Source organism: Ictidomys tridecemlineatus, chromosome 16 (assembly GCF_052094955.1).
Source record: "Ictidomys tridecemlineatus isolate mIctTri1 chromosome 16, mIctTri1.hap1, whole genome shotgun sequence".
NCBI lineage: Eukaryota > Metazoa > Chordata > Mammalia > Rodentia > Sciuridae > Ictidomys > Ictidomys tridecemlineatus.
The window spans coordinates 36,292,439-36,309,844 of NC_135492.1; the positions used below are offsets into that span (position 1 = coordinate 36,292,439).

At 59.5% G+C, this 17,406-nt stretch overlaps 1 protein-coding gene across 3 annotated transcripts in view; it reads left to right on the top strand.

Moving 5' to 3' along the window:
* Chchd6 (coiled-coil-helix-coiled-coil-helix domain containing 6) overlaps nt 1-14,956 on the top strand; it is a 162,604-nt gene extending 147,648 nt beyond the window's left edge. For all 3 annotated transcript variants that reach the window (XM_078033883.1, XM_078033881.1, XM_078033882.1), the window contains 2 exons: nt 13,963-14,095; nt 14,746-14,956. In XM_078033883.1, the coding sequence (XP_077890009.1) occupies nt 13,963-14,095; nt 14,746-14,751 (139 nt within the window). In that variant the 3' untranslated portion in view covers nt 14,752-14,956. The remainder of the gene's footprint in view (nt 1-13,962; nt 14,096-14,745) is intronic.
* Nucleotides 14,957-17,406: the final 2,450 nt, after the last annotated feature.

Genomic DNA, 17,406 nt, shown 5'->3' on the forward strand with positions numbered 1-17,406 from the left:
GGAGTAGATCCAGTGTTTAAAAAAGAGAAAACGCACCTGTCATTCCCAGCAGCTCAGGAGGCTGAGACAGGAGGATCGCAAGTTGGAGGCCAGCCTCCGCAACTCAGCGAGACGCTGTCTCTCAACAAAACATAAAAAATGGCTTTAAGAATGACCACTCACTTGTAGGGCTCCCTCTCCTCATGATCTTGGCCTTCAGGTGCTACAGCTTGGCCCTTAGATGCTATAAGTAGTTTTTTGGGGGGTATTTGGGGGGTACCAGGATTGAACTCAGGGGCACTCCACCCCTGAGCCCCGTCCCCAGCCCTATTTTGTATTTTATTTAGAGACAGGGTCTCCCTGAGTTGCTTGGGGCCTCACTTTGGCTGAGGCTGGCCTCCACCTTGCGATCCTCCTGCCTCAGCCTCCCCAGCCACCAGGTGCCAGGCATGCGCTGCTGTGCCTGGCTGCTGATTTTTTTATTTTCTTCCCCAACCTAACTTCTCCGCACTTCCAGGGGAGGACACAGGTCTTCCCCAAGCTTGGAAGCAGAGGTCCTCAGCCAGACTGTTCCTTTTAGCAGCTGGGGGTGTGGCTGGCCCAGGAGCGTCTCCTGCCTTTTCTTGGGTCCCCAGAGGCTGCCTGTCACCATGGGGGCCTCGTGTTTGGGCACAATCGCATCAGGGACCCGGACACGAATACCCCAAGTCTGTCTGTCCAGGAGCACACCGTCCACCTCCCGCAGCACAGCAGGCCACATGGCTCAGATTTTCCTGGAGGAAGACATGGAGACCCCAGGGGGGACATCCTGCATTTCTCATGTCCTGTCCATTTTTCATGACGGCCATCGCCCTCTTCCTGTGGGATTCATTGAGAGCCTGGCTTCTCCCTGTCAGGAAACTTGTCGGAGCCCTCCAGCCCCACGCAGGGCCACCCTCAAAGAGCAAGGAACAATGGGGTGAAGGAAGAAGGTCGTTAACAGCTTCCTGAGGCTGAGTCACCAGGCTCCAAGGACTTTGATCCAGAGAGCCCTGAGCAATGTGGATGTAGAGGCCGGACTCTGGGAGGACAGGCTCTGTGCAAAAATGGCGGCCGTCCTGTCTGCACCCACCTGAGAGGCTAAACACTGCGGAGACACACCAGAGCCTCCCAATCTGCATCTACTTTAGTGAGCCGCTGGCTGAAGCCCATGAAAACAAAAGGCGTCTATTTAAGGCCCAAATGGAATGGCCTTCTAAACCCTCTTTAATCCAGATAACATTCCCACATGCCCCTCTATCTCGCTTCCCTGTTAACCTCAGATGACCTTTGGGAAGACATTTCTATTCCAGACTACTGAGGAATGAACTTAGGGAGGCCCTGAGCCACTCAGGGAGACCCTGTCCCTAAATAAAATCTAAAAAGGGCTGGGGACAGGGCTCAGGGGTCAGCACCCCTGGGTTCCATCCCCAGGACCAAAAAAAAAACCAGCTCTTTGAGAAGCTACCAGTCAGAACCCACTTAATGCATTTATTGGACCAGACACAATGCCGTGGAGACTTTTCTAGAAGAAGCAGTTGGCAGCACTGTGACGCGGGGCGGTTTCAGGATCCCAGTTTCCACGCGCACAAGAAACTCCCGGGGCAGATCCAGCGCCGTCCCTGCGGCCCAGACGTGAGAACCAAAGTCAACTTGCTGACTTGTAAACTGTCAAGCAACGTCAACTTGGTCCTGGTCTGGGAAACACGGACCAGGGTGGTGCCTTCTGCAGTCAGCAGCAAAGATTCCATGATCCCGCCTGGGAGTGGCAGGCTGCGCTGGGCGTGGGTCTGTACGCGTCCAAGCTTGTCCTTCTGCACCCTGCCAAGATCCGTAGCTCCCTCAGAAACAACCAGGGCAAGGATTGAGCTTCTTGCAGATCAGCTGAGTGGCTCAGTGCTGCAGGCTGAGTCGCTCAGTGCTGGAGGCCTACTGGCTGAGTTGCTCAGTGCTGGAGGCCAAGTGGCTGAGTTGCTCAGTGCTGGAATCTGGGTGGCCAAGTCGCTCAGTGCTGCAGGCTGGGTGACTTGAGTTGCTCAGTGCTGAAGGCCTAGTGGCTGAGTTGCTCAGTGCTGGAGTCTGGGTGGCCAAGTCGCTCAGTGCTGCAGGCTGAGTCGCTCAGTGCTGAAGGCCTAGTGGCTGAGTTGCTCAGTGCTGGAGGCTGGATAGCCAAGTTACTTAGTGCTAGAGGCTGGATAGCCGAGTCGCTCAGTGCTGGAGGCTGAGTAGCTGAGTCACTCAGTACTAGGGGGTGAGTGGCTGAGTCACTCAGTGCTGGAGGCTGGATAGCTGAGTCACTCAGTGCTGGAGGTTGACTGGCTAAGTCGCTCATTGCTGGAGGCCGAGTCATTCAGTGCTGGAGGCTGGATAGCCGAGTTGCTCAGTGCTGGAGGCTGAGTCGCTCAGTGCTGCAGAATGAGTTTCTTAGTGCTGCAGGCTGAGTGACTGAGTTGCTCAGTGCTAGAGGCCTAGTGGCTGAGTCACTCAGTGCTGGAATCTGGGTGGCCAAGTCGCTCAGTGTTGGAGGCTGGGTGACTGAGTTGCTCAGTGCTGAAGGCCTAGTGGCTGAGTCGCTCAGTACTGCAGGCCAAGTGGCTGAGTTGCTTAGTGCTGGAGTCTGGGTGGCTGAGTCGCTCAGTGCTGGAGGCTGACTCGCTCAGTGTTGGAGGCTGGGTGACTGAGTTGCTCAGTGCTGAAGGCCTAGTGGCTGAGTTGCTCAGTGCTGGAGTCTGGGTGGCCAAGTCGCTCAGTGCTGGAGGCTGAGTAGGTGAGTTGCTCAGTGCTGGGGGGTGAGTGGCTGAGTCACTCAGTGCTGGAGGCCTAGTGGCTGAGGTTGCTCAGTGCTGCAGGCTGAGTGGCTGAGTCACTCAGTGCTGGAGGCTGGATAGCCCATTTGCTCAGTGCTGGAGGCTGAGTCGCTCAGTGCTGCAGACTGAGTTGGTTAGTGCTGCAGGCTAAGTGACTGAGTTGCTCAGTGCTAGAGGCCTAGTGGCTGAGTCACTCAGTGCTGAAATCTGGGTAGCCAAGTCGCTCAGTGCTGGAGGCTGAGTGGCTGAGTCGCTTGGTGCTGGAGGCTGAGTGGCTATGTTGCTCAGTGCTGGAGGCTGAGTCGCTCAGTGCTGTCTCTGCACAACCCGGTTGTTTTCCTCAGCCTGTCGCCCATCGTGTGGGGGGCAGGGGACGCTCTGAGCTGCAGGTGGTGCCTCTCTCCTATTAGGGAAAGAAGACCCGGGGGCACCAGTGACCGGCACAGGAGGCGTGTGGGTGGGATGACGAGGCCAGCTGTGGGCCTCCGCTCCGGGCCTCTGCTCCGTCCTGTATCCCCACAGCTGTCCCCCGCAGCCTTGCAGGGTCCTGGACGTGGCCTCGGGCCTCCTCCTTGGCTCTAGGCTCCCAAGATCCAGGGGAAGCGCCACCTCCCTGGTCCCCGGGCCAGTGTGTCCTGACAATGACGGTGTCTGCTCTGGGCCTGTCGCCGTTAGCCCTGACTGCAGAAGAGAGGCCCGTGAGCCTCCACCTCCCACCTCCTGGTTCTTTCCAGAGCAGACTCCCTCCTTCCCTTCCAGATGAGGCTCACAAACTCCAGCCCAAGCAGCTTTGCTGCTGACTTATGGCCCCTTCCAGAGGCCACTGCTGTCCCCTACTTATCTTTACATCCCAGGACCCGGCCGTGACAGATGGGCACCAAGCGCGGGAGTCAGGGCAGGGGGCAGGGACCACCCCCCCCGGGCTGTCTGGGGCCTCCTGGGGCACAGCACGCAGCAGGGCGCGTGCAGAAGATGTCGCAAGGCGGAGTCTTAAGTGCCCGGTACTTAGTAAGTGCTCAGTAAACGAGAGGGCTCCTGACTTAGGAACTCGCAGGTTAGTGAGAGACCAGAGCAAGGAAAAGGGTCCAGGGGACAACTGCAGCTGTATCTGCATTGAAATGTCCATATGAGAGCCAGCCAGTGGCCCACGCCTGTCCTCCCAGGGGCTCCGGAGGCTGAGGCAGGAGGATCACCAGGTGGAGGCCAGCCTCAGCCACTTAGCTAGACCCTGGCTCTAAAATAAATACCAAAAAAGGCTGGGCAGGTGGCTCGGTGGTTCAGCACCCCTGAGCTCAGTCCCTGGTCCCTGGTCCCTGAATGCCACAAACTCTGTGGCTTAGAATGTCCTCGGGCCGCCGTGTCCTGCTCCAAAGAGATCTCACCTGGATACTCGACCGGCTGCGACACCCATGAGTGCGACTCCAGGTGGGGGCCACCACGGCTGAGCCTGGGTCCCTACGACACTCTGAGGACCTTGGGCACAAGAGCAGCTCCTAGGCGCTGGCGGAGAGTTGGGACCCTTGCCCTCCAGGGCCAGCACCTGGCCTTCTTAGGGCCCAGCTGGCCTTCCGTCCCCACGTCACCAGGGACACCTTGAGACAGGGAACTTGGAGCACTCCATGTTCTGCCAAAGCTCCCGAGAGGAAGTGCTGTTGGATGTGCCGGGGTGAAGGCTGGAGCCTTGAAGTGCAGCTGTAACAACTTAAGGCAGATCTAGAGTAGAACTTCCTGAAGGGCCATGAGAGATGATGGTGTTGTTACTAAAGGAAGCCCCAGAGCCTGCGTCATGCCGTGGAGGTGTTCAGGGGAAGCGACTGAGTTTCTCTGGCTCTGAGTATGGTGTCGCTGGCCCTCCTCCCCCGCAGTGTCACCAACCACAGAAGTGCCACCTCCTCCACTCCCACGTTTGGCATTTTGTCCCCTCCTCTCCTGAGTGGCAGGCAGTGGCCACTGTGTTTCTCCCAGGAAGAGTTGCTTTGGTGGGGAACAGGGAAGCGGCACCGTGGCCCTCACCCACAATCGCAGCGACTCAGGAGGCTGAGGCAGGAGGATTGCAAGGTGGAGGCCAGCCTCAGCCACTTAGCGAGGCCCTGAGCAACTCAGCGAGACCCTGTCTCTCAATAAAATAGAAAAAGGGCTGGGGACGGGGCTCAGGGGTCACATGCCCCTGAGTTCAAATCTCAGTGCCAAAAACAGGAGTGGTGGGTCCTGCAGGGGGTTCCTGACCAAGGCTCAGGAGATAGGCCCAGCCAGAGTGCCTGAGGGTTGTCCACTGTCCCCACCAACGCTGGGGGCCACCAGCAGCTGAGTGGAGGGGCTGAGGAGGCCACCTGAGAGCCGTTGGAGGTGGCAGGTCCAGTTAGGGCTGCGGGTCTCCCCAGGGCCTAGGCCATGCCCCTTAGCCAAGGCTCAGCTGAGTGGGTTCCAGTGGTGGCAGCCGTCCCGCAGCCGTCCCACAGCCTCCCCGGGCCACTCTGGCCTCCGCCTGGTGCGTGCTCAGTGCTCAGAGATCCATGACTCAAAAAACTGAGCTTAGAGGCGACAATTTGTTAATCCCCTCCCTCGACAAAGACGAAATGGCATTTCATTCCCAGCTCTATTAATGGACTCACTTCGGGAATAAAGCCAGCGTCCCCAAAGGCGCGAGCTGGGGCTCTTTTGCTTTGTGACACTTTTGTTTTGCTCTGAGTGTTACACTGAGATTAGCTTCTGCGGATTAGACGTGATTACAGACCATCTTTCTTCTTCTTCTAATTGTTAGGGAGGTTCTCAGAGTTGTTTTCCCATAGTTCCGCCACCTCCCCGGCCACTGTCCTCTCCCTGGGGTGCAGCTGGGGTTCCGCACGTGGAAGGAGATTCTAAATGCACCTGTCACTTCCCTTCTGGACCCTCGGTGACTCTGTGGCATCAGCCGGTCTCTGATCTCATGAGGCTGATGGCTCTGGGCACACACCTGTCCTCCCAGGGGCTCTGGAGGCTGAGGCAGGAGGATCGCAAGGTGGAGGCCAGCCTCAGCCACTCAGCCAGGCCCTGAGCCACTCAGCGAGACCCTGTCTCTCAATAAAATAGAAAAAGGGGCTGGGGACGGGGCTCCGTGGCTGAGGGCCCCCAAGTTCAATATCTGGGACAAAAAAATAAACATGGAAACAGAAGGACTGGCCACAAGCGCTCCTGACGAACTCGGGCCTCAGGAGCTGGTGACCGCCCATAGGACCAGGTCAGGTGGACGTGCCCAAGTCCCCCTCTCTTCTCGACGCCCCTGGCCCTGCATGCCTCCCCAAGTCAACCCCAGAGGATCTGCGTCACGAGATTCCCACGGAGATCCCAGCTCCTGGGCTGCTGTCTACCCCCCTGGAAAAGAGGGCCGAGGACCGACTGTGCAGTCAAGGAAGGGTGAGCCTTGTCACCTCCCCTGGAGCACTGACCCCTGCCTGGGTGGGCCAGGCCAGGACCCCGTCTTCACAAGGAGGAAGCCCTCTGAGTCAGTGGCCGCTCACAGAATCGCCTAGAACCTTCTAGAACCTTCTAGATCCTTCTAGATCCTTCTAGATCCCTGGAGGCCCAGAACCAACATCGCCTCCAGCAACTGCGCCGAGCCCCAGATCCGCTGCCAAAGAGCTTGTGTCCCGCCAACAGATTAATCACTTCCCCGGAAGTCCCCCTGGGGGGGGCAACAGTGTCACCCGGCCTCTGGATGGCCTTGAGTGGCCTCTGGGGACAGAGGAGCCCTGCCACACTGAGGAGCCCCGCCTCGGCTCCTCCCAGGGTCAGCGCACAGAGAGCGTCCTCGGGGCCTTGGGTCTGGAGAGCAGCCGGAGGCCCCGGGAGACTGTCCCCCAGCCTGCGGGTGGGCAGTGGCCTGTCCCTCAGGGGCACCCGCCTTCCTGCTGCCTGCAGCCCTGTGCCCGCCCCAGGCCACACACCTGCTCATCACGGGGGACGGGGGCCTGGAGGTCTCTGCTCCTTTACACAACAGACACAACGCAGGTGACAGACGTGGCCCTGCTCCCACCCCCCAGAGACCCCGGGTGGGTCCCCTGTCTGAGGAGCTCTTTGGCACCGAAGGGACTGGCCCTTCTGGGGGGCTCCTGCCCTGGGTGGACAGGAGGACCCGCCCGCATCCTGGACAGCAGGGCCTTGTCCCTCCTCTGTCCCCAAGGCCACCTCGCACGCCCCAGAGGGCCACCCACTCCCCTGCACTTGTCCAGCGGGGCCTGTGCCCAACCCCAGCTTCTTCCCACTGCCAGGCGCCTGGGGAGGGCCCTGGAAGTTTAGGTGACACTGAAATCGTGTCCCAGAGGTGACAAGCCCAAGATCCCACAGGCGCAGGTGAGATCCCACGTCTGCCTCATCCCCAGATATCGCTTCAGCTCTTGTTCAGGGGCCTCCTGACGGTGACAGGGACAGTCCCTCATCACCAGGTCTCACCAGACCCAGGGAGGGGGGAAGGCAGCCCCTTAGTGGCCTTGGTGGCTCTGCTCGGCCTTTGACAGAAAGTTCAAATAGAACCGAGGGCCACAGCCCAGGGCCCACCGCCCACCTGACCCCGCTCCTGGGTCTCGGGACCCCATTCGGGGGGCATCTGGGACTGTCCTCCTTAGTGGTCAAGGTCTGAGGGACAGGGATGGACGCTGCAGGACGAGGACCGCAGGAGTCCAAGATGGCCGCGGGCCAGGGACACAGAATGCAGGGCCTGGTGGCCACACAGTGCCTGGGAGTGTCCCTTAAGCCCACAGTGACTCCGTCCCCATTAGCTGTACAAACAGGCCCCTCATTAGTGGACTGGCTAATGACAGTCGCCTCTGGGGTCATGCGTCCTGACAGACGGGCACTGTGTCACTGTCACAGAGCGCCTTGTCAGGCACCCTGGAGGCTGGGCCCGGGAGCTCTGCGCTGTCACCCTGCTTCATTGTCACGTTTCGTCCTTGGGTCAGGTGAATCCGCTCCCGCCTCCAAACAGCGGATTCCTAACTGCGGATTGGAAACGTGGGTTTGGGGTTAGGAAAGGGGACTGGGGAGGTGCCACGTCGATTGTCAACAAGGAGGTTTCAGGAAGCACAGCTGGTCCCTTTCTTAGGACGCGCCTGTAGGGCCGGGCTTGGTGGCACTGGGTCCCGCCCCAGCCCTGCATGGAAGTCAACCAATAAATGACAAAGGCCCATCGACAGCTCAGCACAGAGTCAGGTCTGGAAATTTGCAGAGAGCATGCACCTTGCTTGTCACGTGGCTCTAGGGTCCCTCGTGGGCCCACGTCACCTGCTCTGTCCTGAGCCACACTCACACGGTGGCTTCGAAAGTGCTTCCACCCTCAGTTTTGAATCTACAAAAACCAGTTTGGCAGCATGGGCACAAAGGGCGTCAGTGTGTCTCAGAGGTGACACTTCCCCTCTGTGCTTCTGTCCCTTTCAGACCCTCCTGCCCTTTGTATAACAAAACCTTGTTGGGCGCAGTGGCCCACGCCTGTCCTCCCAGCAGCTGGGGAGGCTGAGGCAGGAGGATCGCAAGGTGGAGGCCAGCCTCAGCCACTCAGCGAGACCCTGTCTCTCAATAAAACATAAAATAGGGCTGGGGACGGGGCTCAGGGGTGAAGCACCCCTGCGACCAGTGCCAGCAAGACTTTATAAAGTGAAGTCCTTGTTATGACAAGGGACACTGTGAAAAGTGGTACCCAGGCGTCACCTTGTTGATCCCAGCCGGCAGGCCTGTTCTTCCCAAGCGCTGGCTTCTCTTGCTGCCCGGGGTCCCCGTCGACCTTTCCATGCAGACGGGAAGCGAGGTGGGGACATCTGTGCGTCTCAGACCTTCCCTGTAGCCTGGACGGGTCCCAGGGCACCTTGAGGACATGTTGTCACTGTTGTCCCTCCTTACAGGCCAGAAGCTGGGGAGGCAGTGAAGGGGCTGGCCCAGGGTCACAGAGCCAAGGTCCCAACCCAGCTGGCCTGCCTCCGGGAGCCACCTCCAGGGCAGGCGTGGCGGGCCAGGGGACAGCAGGGACAATCCCCAGCAGGAGGACTCTGAGGGCCAGGGCCTTGGGCAGCCACCAGGAGTGTCTGGGTCCCCTAAGCCACCACACTCCTGTCCCACCTGTGCTGCTGATGATCCTCAAAGCCAAGGGCAGCAAGTGGCGTTGGTGTCCACCCGAATTCCTGCTTATTTCAGCCTACTGTTTCCGTCCGTCTCCGTGTGTCTGTCCGTGTGTCTGTCCGTCTCTGAGTGTGGCCAACACGGCTGACCTAACTCACACTCGGCAGCTGGGCTCGGGCCATCTGAGCACATGGACTTGTGACTCCTTGTTTGCCTTTTCTAATCCAACAGACATTTATTGAGCTCCTACTGTGTGCGTTTCATGTCCATCTGTCTCCATCTAATGTAGCTGGTGGCAGAGGAAGGAAGTGTGTTGTTTGTGATATGAATGGACCTGGCAGGGCTGGGGCTCAGGGGCAGGGGAATGGACTTTTTGGAGGATGGGGCATACCAGGGATTGAACCCAGTGGCCCTCAACCACTGAGCCACATCCAAGCCCTATTTTGTATTTGATTTTGAACCAAGGCCTGGCTTTGGCTGAGGCTGGCCTCCAACTTGCCATCCTCCTGCCTCAGCCTCCTAAGCCGCTAGATCGACAGGTGTGCACCACTGTGCACCCACAAAGAAATGGACTTTTTAAATCCACAGGGTGTAGCTCGGGTGTCTACCCGTTGTCTGATTTGCCATTTTTTCTGTAGCATCTTAAAATGGCAAAAGATACAAAATATGCAGATGAGTGTGAGTGTGAGTGTGTGTGTGTGTGTGTGTGTGTGTATTTATACGTCTTTAAAGTTTTTCCAAATGGAAAATGGTTTTGTCCTCTGATCATAAAAATGACATATGAATATTGTAAAAAAAAAAAGATACAGAAAAAACAAGAGTTTTAAAAATCCAAAATCTCGCTCTGCTTCTATTTTGATGACATCACTTTTAGTCACAGAGCAGAGCCACATAAGTGCACATCAATGGAACCCCAAGTCCCCGTGCACCATACGGGTCTTTTTCTTAGCCACAGACCAGGGACACACTTCTCTGTCAATAGAGGGGGCTCATATCTTCGTGTTGGGTGACCTTTCCATTGTCCTACATGATTGGGCCCGAACATAGATGATCAGTCTCTGGTCGATGGATCCTTGGATGTTTCCCAATTTTTTATAAATATTTTTTAGTTGTCAATGGACCTTTATTTTATTGACTTTTATTTTGCTGAGAATCGAACCCAGTGTGTCCCACCTGCTACGTAAGCGCTCTGCCACTGAGCCACCACCCAGCCCTGTGCTTTCTAATTTTTTTTCCAATATAATGAACCCAATTTTTTTTTCCAATATAATGATTTCCAACCAATCTGTCTTTGTGAGCTCATGTAAATTCTGGTGCAGGAAGTTGCTAGATCAAAAGTTACCAACCCCCGCTGGGCGTGGTGGCTCCCACCTGGAGAGCAGCTCAGGAGGCTGAGGCAGGAGGATCGCAAGGTGGAGGCCAGCCTCAACCACTTAGCGAGGCCCTGAGCCACTCAGCGAGACCCTGTCTCTAAATAAAATAGGACCAGAGCCTTTGAGATCTTGCTGCTGCAGAGAAGCCCCTGGGATTTACCAGGGGGTAAGACTCGAACCCCCACAACCTGATAGTCCTGTGGCCCATGGGCACTGATGGGAAGCCCTCCCCCATGGGTCTCTTTCCAGCCGGGCGCCCCAGGACCAGTGCCAGCTGTGATGAATGTGTCCCCAGCACGCTGTGGAGCTGCAGTGACTTAACTCTGGCAGAACGAGCTCCCTACCTTGATCATCTCTTCCCAAGTTGTTTTTGGAGATGGATTTAGAATCACTTTGTCAAACTTCCCCAACCCTGTTCCCAGCCGGAAAAAGAAAGGCAAAATCTGCTCAGCTCTTTTTTTGGGAGAAGTGCATTCCTCTGAATACATTCAGTCCTCTCCGATGCCACCCTCTGATTTGATTTCTCAGTTGTGGATGGACACAGGCCTTGATTGTCCCTCTCTGGGCTGCGGAGGATCGAACCCAGGGCCTCGTGCGCCCCGGGCGAGCGCCCTGCCCCCGAGCCACAGCCTCAGGCCCTCCAGTGGCTTCCTATTTGCTCTTTCTGGAAATCGTTTCCAAGCCCCTTTGGAAAGGTGTCAAGGACAACACAGAATTCCCGTGTTTTCTTTATTTTTTAGTTTATTTTTTTGGTTTTCTTTATTTCCACGCGGATGGAGCGTGCGCTCTGCCGCTGCGCCCCAGCCTCCCCCTTGACAGTGACCTTTTAGGAGATGACCAAAAGCGTGACCCGGCAAGACAGAAGCAGGGACAGGGGAGCAGGAGGGCAGGGTGCACCTCACCAGGAACCCAGGGCCTGCTGGGGTCCAGGGGGGTCGGAGCTGGTGGGGACAGCATGAGCAGAGCCCTAGGAGGTGACCAGGGAGGAACAGGTGTGGCCAGGGCTTGGCTGGAGTCAGGCCAGCCTTAAGTGACCGGTTAAGGTCCGCTTCTGTGTCTCTGGGTGACAACGTTCTCCCCGGAGCCGGTGACCCTGCAGCCTCTTTGTGCACCCGAGGGGCCAACTGGAGGGGACGATGCTTAGCACCCTCGCGCCTGGGCCTGGGGCCTTGGCACAGTGCAGACAGGCGCATGCGCCCCACTGGTGGCTGCCGGGGTGGCCATGGCAGAGCCCGGGACAGGCCCCAGAGGCTGTGTGTGGCTCCTTCGCCAGCCCTCAGTGGTGGGCACCAGCTGCCCGCAGGGTCTCCTGGGCACGTGGGTCCCCCATGGGGCTGGAGAGCCTGGCAGGGACTCCAGCCCACGAGCAGACACCCCAAAACTGCAGGGAGCAGGAGTGAGCCACTGAAGATACCTGAGAGGGAGGGGCCACTGTGGCCCAGGCCGGGAGGCCCGGAGGCTGGGAGGCCAGTAAACCAGGAGGCCAGACCCGCCAGACCCTCGCCAGACCATGGTGACCTCAAGTTCATCAGCACAGTACCGTCTGCAGCCCCAGGAGCAGCAAGAGGCCAGAGCCCTGGCGGCACTTATTAATGCCCAAGCTCAGCGGATTGACGGGATCCCTGTCCCTGCTCAGCGTCACGGGAGGACAGACACCAGAAACCGGCACGCCCACAGGCCCAGCCTCAGCACGCTGGATCGGTGCTCTTTTGGGGGACACCAGGGATTGAATCCAGGGGCCCTCGAACCCTGAGCCCCATCCCCAGCCCTATTTTGCTAATTTATTTAGAGACAGGGTCTCCCTGAGTGGCTCAGGGCCTGGCTTTGGCTGAGGCTGGCCTCCACCTTGCGATCCTCCTGCCTCAGCCTCCCTAGCTGCTGGGAGGACAGGCGTGGGCCCCTGCGCCCGGCATCTTTTGTTTTTTCTCTAACAAAGGAACAAAGACAGGCAGCCTCTCCTCCATCCTGAGTCCTGACACATCCTCCTGAGAGCGGTCGCCTCCCGGGCCCTCCCACAGGCCACCGCTCTGGCTGGCCGCCTGTCCTGCCTGCGCACCCGGGCAGCTGGAGGCCCGTGGGGATCCCGAGTGGCATGTTGATGGATGGCAGGATCTCCCGGTCCCACTTACGCAGGCTGAGTGACACCTCGTCGATAGCAGCCAGTTAACTGAGTCCCGAGTCACCAGCTGTCCCCTGAGCGCCACAGCGCTGGCCCCGGGGCATGGAGGAAGCCCCTTCTGAGCAGGAGATTGGGCCTGACAAAGACGCATCGTCTGGTGGCCCTCGCGGGCTCCTGGCTGCAGCCTCTAATGACAAGCGTCACCCTGGACGTCCCCCGCTGCTGCTCCTCTGAAATTCAACATCAGGAGGACACAGGATGGCCCGTCCCCACCAGGCCTCTGTTACCAGAGGAAGGAGGCCGAGTTGGTGACATCCCATTTATTCTGTAAAGTGAGGACTGCCCTATCAAGAGAGGGTGCCCTGGGCCCCAGGACTAAGGGAGCAGCGGCCAGCAGGGGACAGGGCCCCACGAGGGCCTGGGCGCGGGGACACGCCATCAGGCCGCTCCTCTGCTCGCTCAAAACCCACAGTGAGTCTCAGTGCGCCTCCTGTCCCACTGTGACATTCAGTGGGTCACAGCTCTGACTCCAAGGTGACCGCCGTGTGCCCCTCCCAGGGCACCTGGTGGAGACCGAGAAGAAACTTCCCCTGGGCCTCTGTCTGAGGCTGGCCTCTAATGCTCAATCCTCCTGCCTCAGCCTCCCGAGCTGCTGGGATGACAGCCGGGAGTCAGACCTAGGGGTCCCCCGATGGCAGAGCCCAGACACCTTCTCAGGAGAGAACCTGCGTCCTCAGGAGACTCAGCGTCAAGAGGACCAGCTTGGAAAGAAGAGCAGAAAACAGCCGGGCACAGGGGCCCACGCCTGTCCTCCCAACGGCTCAGGAGGCTGAGGCAGGAGGATCGCAAGGTGGAGGCCGGCCTCAGCCACTTAGCAAGAGCCTGTTTCAAAATAAAAAATAAAAAGGGTTGGGAAGTTGCTCAGTGGTACAGGGCTGCTGGATTTTATCCCAATTCCACACCCACACACACTCACACTCACACTCACACACACACACACTCATGGTTTCCAAAGCTACTTTAATAACAAAAGAAGATGGTAAAGTACCTCGGAATATTACTAGGGTTATTTCTAAGAAATGTGAGTCAGAGATTCTTTGGCTTCCTCTTCGGCATTTCTAGAGGTTTCCAGGTCTCATTGTTGTGCAAATATCCATTTTCCTAGAGGACGACAAAAAAGAGTGTGGGATATTGACGTGACCGTGTGTGGCAACCCCGTGGTTGGAGTCCCAGCCTCAGCCCAGGGAGGCCGAGCAGCCCAGCGAGGCTCTGTCTCCAGATAAGATACAAAACAGGGCTGGGGACGGGGCTCGGGGTCGGGTGCCCCTGGGTTCAATTCTGATTTCAAAAGTCAATTAACTGATTGATGAAATTAAATTTAAATGAGGATATTAAAAAAGGAAGAAAAGCCTTCAGGAGGCAGCTGACTGGAGGCTGGCCTCTAACGCGCAGCTGTCCTTTCCCACCCTGAAGACACACAGCCCACAGCCTGGTTCCTGTGCGTGTCACCTGTGGGCAGGAGCCTCGGCCACCAGCCCAGGCCTGGCCCCCACCCTGGCCTTCCCTGCTCTGCCCCCCGCAGGCCCCGCAGGGTGGAGCCCGTGTGCTCGGGGCTGCAGGCCCAGATCCTCCGCTGCTACCGTGACCACCTGAGCGAGGTGCTGCGCTGCTCGGACCTGGTGAAGGCCTACCAGCACTGCGTGAGCGCCCACAAGGTGAGCCACCCGCTGCCCGGGGGCTGGGACACAGCCCCGGAGCCCCGACGCTCCACCCTGGCCAGCTGCGTCCTCCCTTCTAGAAGGTTCTGCCCTGTGCAGACCCAGGAGCAAGTGTGATGCCTTCAGGCTGCTCTGGGCTGGGTCTAGCCCTTCCCTGTGCCACAGGCCACCAGAGGAGCCTCACTAGCTCCAGGGACTCCAACCTGGGCCTTTCCCAGAAGAAAGGCCGGGCAGGTCAAATGCTGGAGGCCGAGGCAGGAGGATCGCAAGGTGGAGGCCGGCCTCCGCGACTCAGCGAGGCCCTGTCTCTAGATAGAATAGAAGAGGAGCTGGGGTGGGGCTCGGGGGTGGGCAGCCCTGGCCCGAGGAGAAGCACCACCCGCTCCCGAGTGCTTAGAGAGAGGGGACAAGGCTGTCCCCCAAGGTGCCCGTCAGACTGCCAAAGTGGGGACAGGGAGGAAGGGGACGGCAGCCGGTGGGGACACGCGAGGGCCTCTGACCTGCTGGGAGCCGCAGAGACGCATCAAGTCTCGGGGGGCGGCTGGTGCGGAGGGACCCTGTGGTGTCCGGGACGTGTCACCGAGTCCTGAGAGCCGGCTGTGGCTCGGGCAGGGAGCCTGACTGGACTGTGGCCGCCGTCTTTCCAGGGATGAGAAGCCACCATCGTGCCCGGCGCTGGAGGTGACTTGGAGCCCCGGGGAAAGGACCAGTTGTGGGACCACGGACCCCAGGCCTCAGCCACTGTCCCCTGCCCTCCCGGCTGGGCGTCCCCCTGGGCCTCGGGCTGGGCGGCCCCGGGCCAGGGGACAGAGCATGTGTCACCTGCAGGAGCAAATAAAGCAGATGCCTTTGTTCTCAGTCCTTCACTGCCGCCCGCTCTGTCCCCCTCTGCTGGACCCCGGGACACAGGCCACTGCCCCCGGGAGTGGCCCGCCCAGCAGGGGACACGGCACAGGAACCCGCAGCAGCAAAGGCCACGCAGAAGCAGGTACGAGCGGAAACAGGGACAGCGGCTCTGTCCAGGGATGGAGCAGGGCGGCCACCGGCCTCCCACAGGGTCGCCTGGCCCTCGGCCCTGAGGCCCAGCGCACAGGCCACGGGGGCAGGAGGTCCGTGGCGAAAGGGGACAGTGGGGCTCGGGGCCACCAGGCTGAGGCGTGTGGGGTCTCAGCGGGAAGCAGCCCCGTCCCGTGTCCTGGAGCCACGTCCCTCGGCTCTCAGGGCGAGGCTGCCAGGCCTGAGCGGCCAGCTCCCCTGTCCTGGGGGCTGTGGGTGTCAGCAGTGACCAGGGAAGAAGCCAGGTGCAGCCACACGCCTGGGCTCCGGAGGCTGAGGCAGGAGGATTGCAAGGTGGAGGCCGGCCTCAGCCACTTAGCGAGGCCCTGAGCCACTCAGCGAGACCCTGTCTCTAAATAAAATAGAAAAAGGGGCTGGGGACGGGGCTCAGGGGTGGAGCATCCCTGGGGTCAATCCCTGGGACCCCTCACCCCAAAAGCGTGCAGGCCTCTGCCCTGGGGGTGGGTGGTTCCCGGGCCCGAGGCGCAGGGCAGAGGGACAGCCAGGTCCCAGCTGCCGTGTCACACACTGGCCTGGAAACGGGGGCGTGTGTCTGGGGGACTCAGAGGACACCTGGGCTGAGCCCTGCAGTGGGGGAGGGCCTCTGGAAGGAGGAGTCACAGGTCACCGGCCAAGTGACCTTTGGAAGTGACATCAAAGCCGTTCTCCAGCCAGGAGCCAGGAGCCCTTCTGAAGACCCCCGCCCCCAGCCTGTGGCCTCCGGGGCTGTGTCCAGCGTCCACATGCCAGGCCCCGTCTCCAGCCTCTGCCCAGGAATCCTGCTGGGCCTTCGTCACCTGCCCTGGGAATTGCCGGTGGCATAGAGCACCCCCCAGCGCCCCCCTCTTTTCCCACACCCCCCCAACAGATCCCCCCTCAGCAGAAGAGCGACTCTGTGACCAGGGCTTCTAAGGAACACTGTGGTCCCCTGTCTCTTTTAAACAAGGGATAGAGAAAGTGCGTGGAGTCACTGAGCACCTGGATCCAGCCGTACCTGAAGCTGACCAAAGCCAGCACGTGCCCCTTCCGCTCGTCTTTTGCACCCGGGTCTCTGGTGTTTGCACCGGGAGTTCCCAGCAATGGAGCCCTGTTGGGGGAGTAGGTGGGGGGCTGTTGTTGTGCCCCGGGCTCTTCAGGCCAAGCCAGGTGTCAGCCTCGAGTCCTCCCAAGCTGGGGACAGGACAACGCCCACCAGGGCAGCCGCAGGAGCTGACGGTGCCAGGATGCCCGCGGGGGAGCCCAGCCCGGCTGACCTTCCCCCTGGGCCCTGCCCCGCAGGCAGACCAGGCCGGGGGCCTCCGTGGGTGGACTCCTGCCCCCGAACCTCAGCCTCCCCAGAGGACCAGAGTCAGTCCAGCAGGTCCATTGGGTCCTCTCCTGGACTGTTTCCTGGGGATCTGGGTTGGGGTGAGAGAAGGACCAACTGTGCCCATCTCAGTGTCTGCAGGATTCACACAGTGTGTGTGCGCGTGTGCAGGGGTGTGCGCGGCCTTTCTGCATGTGTGCGTGCCCTGAGCGGGTCTGTGCATCCCTGTGTCCGTCTGTCCATGTCTCTGGGTCTCTGCACGGGCGGCCAGTGCAGAGCTGGGTGCTGTGGCTCTGCCCGTCATCCCAGCAGCTCAGGAGGCTGAGGCAGGAGGATCGCCAGGTGGAGGCCAGCCTCAGCCACTGAGCACGGCCCTGAGCCACTCAGCGAGACCCTGTCTCTAAATTAAAAAAAAAAAAAAGAATTAGAAGGGCTGGCTCAGAGGTAAGGCACCCCTGAGGTCAATTCCTAGTATAAAAAAATGCTAATTTTTCATATAAATAAAAATTGTAGAGGCCGGGGCACGACTTGGAGGCCGAGCTCTGTGCAGCTTGAGGGCCCAGGACCCGTCCCCAGCACCTCCCCCAGAGTACAGTCAGACCCTGGAGGAAAGGCCAAGGGGAAAGAGGGGGTGGTGGGTGGGGTGCGGTGCCTGGGGATTCCCACGCCCAGGCCCGGGCAAGCCGGGGCAGCTCCCCAGCCTGGAACCTACCAGAACAAAGCGGGTTTGCTCCCCAGGCCCCACATGCCTCCCCCGTCCGCCATCACCTGGCTCATTGCCTTCAATGGCTGGTTGTTCCTGTTAAGTCAACACCAACTAATTATGAAAACCATATTTGCCAAGTCTGACGATGGGACGGATGGACCAATCACACGGTTATTCAGCCTCAAAACACACTGAGTCATGAGGGAGGGTGCCGACGGGGGGCGGGGGGCCGGGAGGGAA